The following is a 7572-nucleotide window of genomic DNA, read 5'->3' on the forward strand; positions in this document are numbered from 1 at the left end:
CACACACACACACACACACACACACACACACACACACACACACACACATTCATGTCTTAAATCAGGAACCATTTATGGACCGTCTATCAAACTGAGCTTTATGATTAAATAAACACACAGAGCTGTAAATCTTCTTTCTGATCATTTTAATACTTGATTAAATTTGTAAAAGTTGTTTTGAATTTTATTCCCACGGACAAAACTTCAGTCTGATTTTCAAAGACTGAGATAAACAAAATCTATAATTCTAGAACTGATTATAACTGCCTTCAATTATTCAAGTATTTTTCTAATATTACCCCCTCACTGTGTACATGCTAAAAGCTATCACGCTAATGTAGCTTAAAATGTGTCAGCAACAAATCGTTAATAAACGCTAATCATCCATCCATCCATTTCTTTTCCTGCTTCTTCTTAATGAGTCACAGGAAGAGGTGGGGGACACCTGGACATGTCTCCAGTCCATCATAGAGACACATAGAGACACATAGAGACAACCAATCTTTTATATTAACATGCATGTTTTTGGTCTGTGGGAGGAAACCGGGGAACCTGAATAAAACATGTTTGCACAGGGGGAACATATATATTTGATCCACTATCATCTCAGTAGTTGTGTTTCCATCAGCTTTTTTATACACATTTTGAAGTATCACATTAGAAAAGGTAGATGGAAATGGCAAAAGTTCCTGCTGTTGGTGTCTTCCTTGATATTCCCGTAACGTGAAGAGAACTGCGTTTATTTTTCTACGTATGCAGACAGCAGTAACATCACCAACACTAGCTGATATAACAGAATAAATATAACTTTCCTGATAACTTCTCTCCATTGTCCTGAGGTGTTGCTGTGTCCCTGTGAGGTCACTTCCTGTTTACTACTTCCTGTTTACTAAAGCCATGAGTAACAATGTCTGACATAAGTACACTTTGATTGATTCCCTCCAAGCCAGTGGAAACACACATTTATTCTTTTATTCCTTTTTGCGACATTTAAAGAGTCCACACAAAATTCAAATTAAAATTGGATGGAAACATGGCAACTGAGGGCAATGGAGAAAAAAAGAAATCACTTTTTAATTTAGAACATGAAAAATAGATATTTTATCTCTGGAAGATGTTTCCTGTCACCAGTGGTGGCCACTAGTGCACTAAAGGGCAAATGCACTAATTGTGGACCTAAATTTCTCCTTTGCGCTTTAGGGATTGTCCCTCTCCAAGGGACACCACATCAAGAAATATTAAGTAAATAAATAATAATAACAAAGAAACACGGAACAGTTTAAATTCACGCTCTTATTTTGAAAAGAACAGAGTTCCTGTTCTTCGTCCTGTAGCCTAACCAGAATGCATTGCTTCAGTTTTACAACAGTTTAAAATTACTAATATATCTGCATGTTTTCTTACTGAAGCTCTGCCATAAACATAAGAAAATGACCAAGAAGCAGCAGAACTGGCAATCAGCAACTATTTTTTATTTTACAACCATGATTTAAAAGTCTGTTTCTACAAATCACCTCCCCAAACTGCAACGACATGTGCCAATCTGTGAAAGAAAATGGTTTTTCTACTAGATGATAGTAAAGGGCTGACTTGTATCTTACCTGGATGTTTTCTGGTAAATGGAGATAATCTTGCTCATTTGAGTTAGTGCTGCCCACCACTGCCTGTCGCAGCATGTACAACACATAAAGGCCTAAAATCTATCCTTGTGGAACTCCATATTTAAGTGTGTAACATTTAGATGATGAATTAATTTAGATATGAGTTAAAGCTCCACTTGGGCTTTATAATCAAAAGCAATTATTATCGAAATTACATTTTTGCAATTAAATTAACGCAATTATAATTGAAAGCATTACTATCACCCTTCTAATATATTGTTTCATCAATTAAATTTGTTAAAATTTCATGAGTTGGTTGATTATAGTAGCATTCTGCAGGTTATGTATAAGGCTCATAGAAATGTGTTGCCATCAAACATCCAATCACATTTTGTTAAGAGGGAAAGCTGCTATAATTTGAAGGGATTACAAATGTTTGTTAAACCAAAAATAAGAACAAACTTAAAGGACAGATGYACTTCAGTAAAAGGTATAAGACTATGGAATAATCTGGAAAATTAGTATAAAAGCGTTGGATTAGTGAGTTCCTTTAAGAAAACAATCAAAGCAAAATTGTTAAAGAAATATGAAATTGTTTAATTTGTATTAGTTACTGTTTGAGGAGTTGAATTTTTTTTTGTTTTGTTTTATTATTTGGTTTATTATTGTTTGAAATGTTTTTTTAAAAGGAGCAGCTATAAGAATTTTTTCTTCTTCTTCTGCCTTTCATTTTATTTTATTTGTATTGTTTTATTGTGTGAAATGTGTTTTGTTTATTTTTTAATGAAATTAATAAATGAATAAATATAAAATAATCCAAGAACTGAAGGTTTATTTAAATCTGTTGCATCTGAAATCATTTTAAATATTAATCCATGTTGTCTCTTAGCTACGATTGGATCTAAAAACCAGAAAAAAAACAGTGTTATAAAACAAATAGAGAATAAAACAAAGTATGGAGGTAAATTTGTGTTTTTATTATTCAATCGAACAAAAAACATCTTCAATCAAAAAAATAATAATTTCAATCAAAAATAATATTTTCAACCAAAAAAATAATAATTTCAACCAAACTAAGAAAGCAGTTTCAATTTAAAAAAATAATTTCAACCAAAAAAAATGTTTTATCAACCAAACAAAAAAAACTATTTCAATCAAAAAATAAAAAAAAAACTATCAAAAAGTTTTTTGCAAAACATAAACTTTTGGTTGAATCTCAAACTTTTGGTTGACGCTTTAAGTTTTTGGTTGACTGTCTAAGATTTTGGTTGACTATCTAAGTTTTTGATTGACTTTCTAAGTTTTTGGTTGAACTCAAAAAAGATTTGAACTCAGAAATCACAAACTAGGGTAGTGTCGCAGGGAGTAGAGAAGCCAAGCTCGGAGGAGCAGCTTCACCTGGGGTTTGCTAGGTAAGAGGCTGAACGCAGGTTCTGGTGGGTTGTTGTACGGCTTGTGACATCACAAAATGTATAAAACTTGTCATTAATATACATTAAAATACATTTACTTACAGTAAATATGCCCTTGGGTGCATTTCTTTGGTCCTAGGACTGTTTTCTTAAGAAGTACACACCCAAAGTTGAGTAAAAAAAACTTTTAAAAAGTGAATTTTGCACAATAGGTCTCCTTTAAGTCTCTACATTTAACCTATCACACATGTGAACACAAGTGCATCGTGGAGACCAGCCTGGAGTTGAACCGGGTATCTTCAAATCACAAGCTTGGCTTCTCTACTCCCTGCACCACTACCATAGTTTGTGATTTCTGAGTTCAAATCTTTTTTGAGTTCAACCAAAAACTTAAAAAGTCAACCAAAAACTTAAAGCGTCAACCAAAAGTTTGAGATTCAACCAAAAGTTTCTGTTTTGCAAAAAACTTTTTGATAGGTTTTTTATTTTTTTGATTGAAATAGTTTTTTTTGTTTGTTTAGTTGATGAAACATTTTTTTTCCGGTTGAAATAATTTTTTTAAATGGAAACTGTTTTTTTAGTTTGGTTGAAATTATTATTTTTTGGTTGAAAATATTAATTTTGATTAAATTTATTTTTTGTTTGGTTGAAAAAAATATTTTTGATTGAAATTGTTTTTTTTTTTTGATTGAAGATGCTTTTTGTTTGATTGAATAATAAAAACACAAATTTACCTCCATACAAAGCCTAAACTAGAGTTGTGAGGGGGCTGCTTTTAAAAGTTTTTAAGAACTGGACTTCTGTAAATCCATCTGACGATGGTGTTCTGTGTGAGAGGCAGCTTTTAAACACCTCCAACACCCAAATCTGTCGACCTGAGATCCTATACATCAGGTTCCAGCAGGAAAGAATAAACCAGCAGGTGTTTTATTTCAAATCTTTGTTCAGTTCAGAAAAGCTTTAAAACTTGAAAACCTTCAGGCTCAAGCTTGTATTTTTCAGTCAGATTGTGTTTGTGAAGCCAAATCTGTGAAAATAACAACAAAAATGAGAACAATGCTTTTGTTGTCTCAGCATGACGTATTAATATTTTCATCTCGGCCCTAATGTTCCTCTTCCTCATTAAAATAAAATGGGTTTGACACATGACTTATAGCTGTGAAATGAGCCGTGCTGATGTAAATATTTAGCTGGACTTCATGAATCAGTTTCTAATAAAACGGTCGATTATTCAGAGAAATCAACACGCCGGTGCTGGAGAGCTCTGAGCTAATTGTGTTAAGTGAAAATAAATTAGTAAACTGATTTGTTATTTTTTTCTGCTCTGGAGTGTTTTATTTTGCTTCCAGCACACAAAACACACATTTAACACATATTTTTTTATTTTATTTTTTGTCTTTATGATAAAAAGTGTTTGTTTCACCTGAGATGGTCGTGCTGCACAGACAAGATGTCGCCTTCTGTCGACACTAATTAGACCCGTTCCTGGAGCTCTGACTTCAGAGGAGAAACCCCGGAATCTTTCCTGATTTAGAGACAAAAGACAACCGGATGGTTCAAACCAGAGGATTCAAAACAATTAACTAAAACTGATTTGTGAGAACTGTCCGCAGACAGGAAACAGCCTCACCTTCTTTGATCGAGCTCTCAGCGGAGACGTGTTTCTCTGAACCCAAACGTGTTTTTTTTTTGTGCGTTGCAGCTACATCCAGAACTCTCAGCCGTACCTGAACAACATGACGGCGGTGGGCTGCATGATGGCGCTGGCTGCAGTCTTCCCGCTGGGGATTGATGGCCACCACGTCAAGAAGCCTCAGTTTCCTGTCGTCTGCCAGGTAACAAGATTCACGCAGAGAGAACAGGTGGGAGGAGGGGGGCGAGGGGGAGGATGAAAAGGAGCCAGAGGGCAGGATGAAGAGCAGCTCAGGGCTACAAATATCTCTGACTTCAGACTGGGCTGCAAACAAGATGGACGTGATTTAAAAAAGCAGAATTTCAGTTTATTTTTCTGTTTCTTTTAATGGAAAAAATGCTTCTAAACAATGAAAATGACCTCATTCAAAATAATAATTATGTTAAAAATAAATAACTACTTGATTAAATATTAGAATAGTTCCTGGAGAAAATATGAAAGGGCTTTCCACGTGTCATAATGTTGAAATAAAGATTTGATTTTACTGTTTGTTGGACAAAGCGAGTATAGATGATGGATGGATGGATGGATGGATGGATGGATGGATGGATGGATGGATGGATGGATGGATGGATGGATGGATGGATGGATACACGGATGGATGTTTGTTAGACATCACTGTGATCTACTCCCATCCCAAGTTTGAGCCAAATATATCTAAAAATGCTGAGTTATGGTTTTGTCATAGCTAAAAGTTTTGCCTTTTAGCAATGACAGCCATCTTGGATTTTTGATTTGGCTTCAGTATGTGATAGAGACCCTTCTCTACCACCACACTAAATTTCAGCTTTGTATGGCCTAAAACCTTTGAGCAATCTGGGTGCCATGTTGGGTTACATAAAGCCCCTTCTTTGTTCCGTCACTCAAGAGGCTACTCTGCCCAGCAACAGCCTCAGCCAATCAGAAGGCCTGATTGTGGTGTCGTTACAGGAACCATCTGCATCACCACACTTGTAACATGAGAAATCTCTGAAAAGTTTAGTTCAGACAGCCAGCCGCTGTGTGAAAACTATAGAGTTTGTTCCAATAATTCTTGAACCATGAGCGACAGAAAACATTGTTTTTTACTCTTGGAAAATTTCAAATTTGTACAGCACTGTATCTCAGAGATATGGCGAGTTGAAAATGGTTGATGTTTTGCTTTGGAACCAGAACGTAAAATAAATTTTACATGGAGAAAGATAGGGAGGGAAGCAGTACCTCCCTGACTTCTGACACACTTTGAGAAAAAAATGTTTTTCCTACAGCAAAACCAGAAATACTGTCTGAAAGAAGATGAAAATGCCTACAGTTTGATACAGTATACTGTATAATTTGTCTGCGTATCATAAAAATTGTGCCTGTAGGAACAAGTTGTTTACTAAGAAATATTTAAAATCCAGACAGCTTTCACTAGCTGCGTTTCCATTGCAAATGTGCGCAAAACTTTGTTTATATTCTGTTAATGTCGAAAAAACACAGTTTCGCAGCTGTGATGTTTCCATTAACGGATGTAAACACATGCATATTGTTGCCACGGTACTAGCGCTCATCATCAGAGGAGACGTCGGCATCTTATCAAGGCTTTCGAGTGATAAGTCCCTTATACTTGGGAGGAGCTACGTATGTGGCGTTTTTGGGAAATTTTACTCTGCGATTTTACTACTTTTTTTACTACTTCTGTGATTTTACTACTTCTACTTCCTGTTGTCTTCTTTGTCGTCTTTTTCACCAGTAGAAACATCCTGTTGTTGTTGATCACGTGACTCCCGTGATGTGATAAAACTGTTTCCATTGCAGTTTTGTGAAATACACCAATTTTGATACAGCTGAAAAACCACCTTATCCTAGCGCAAAAACATTTTGTTGAAAAATGTAAGTTTTTTCGAAATTGACGTGTTTCCATTGAGCAAATTTATTTTCAAAATTCTAATTTGCTCATTTTCATGGTGAATGGAAATGCAGATAGTGTAGGTCACATGACTCGGTTGGAAGCTCAGCTCAGTGTACTCCTATGTGTCATGATGTTGTTTTTATGGTTCAGTTTGTTAGAGTTCTGTTTCACTGTCTGGCCATCTTGTCTTATTTTCTTATTTCCTGTTAGTTTTGTCCACTTCCTGTGTCATGTTATCCTCAGTATCTTCTTAGTGTTTTTCCAGCCTGCCACTCTCACCTGTCCATAGTCTGTAATCAACCAGTTGCTTCCACTCCCAGTCATCCTCAGTTGTATTTAACCAGTGTCATGTCTTCATTAGCCCGTTGGATCATTGTTCTTTTCATGCATCTAGCCTTGTTCTTGTCGTTGTTGTAGTTTTGTATTTTGCTGCCACGCCAGCCTTTTTCTTTGTTTTTTCAACTCACCTAGTCTGCCTGAACTTTGGGTTCCATACTACAAAACTTTACACTATGAGCTTTTTTATGGTATTTTTTTCCGATTTACGTCACCATGGCACTTGTAACTCGAAACCACTGAGTCGGTCATTTTGATGTAACATTTTTAGGGGCACATGTTTTTGTTCGGGCCTCATTTATGTGCGATTATAAAAAGATATAAAAGTAGAAAGTTAGAGATCCTTTTTTAGGTGGATAACAACAGGTGCTGCCATTCAGTTGATATGGCAAGCCCTAATAATAAAACAAAAACAATAATGAGATATAATAATGTGAGGAAATATTCTCACATTTGAGCCTTTTGAACATATTTTCTGTGTGAGGAGCTTCTTCACCTCCAGAAATATCAGCTTGATGTTGAAGCATCATGAGAAACCAATCACATGATGACACCTTGTTCTTCTTCAGCCTCTGTTTCCTGCTGCTCTTATTCTAGTTTATATATATGTGTGTGTGTGTGTGTGTGTGTGTGTGTGTGTGTGTGTGTGTGTGTGTG

At 35.6% G+C, this 7572-nt stretch overlaps 1 protein-coding gene across 1 annotated transcript in view; it reads left to right on the forward strand.

Moving 5' to 3' along the window:
* Positions 1–4715: 4715 nt before the first annotated feature.
* LOC106530723 (gamma-aminobutyric acid type B receptor subunit 1) overlaps positions 4716–7572 on the forward strand; it is a gene marked incomplete at its 5' end in the record, with an annotated part of 35803 nt that continues 32946 nt past the window's right edge. Inside the window, 1 exon segment of the mRNA XM_014026412.1 lies at positions 4716–4848. Within this exon segment, the coding sequence (XP_013881866.1) occupies positions 4716–4848 (133 nt within the window).

This window comes from Austrofundulus limnaeus, unplaced genomic scaffold, assembly GCF_001266775.1.
Source record: "Austrofundulus limnaeus strain Quisiro unplaced genomic scaffold, Austrofundulus_limnaeus-1.0 Scaffold552, whole genome shotgun sequence".
Taxonomy (NCBI): Eukaryota; Metazoa; Chordata; class Actinopteri; order Cyprinodontiformes; family Rivulidae; genus Austrofundulus; species Austrofundulus limnaeus.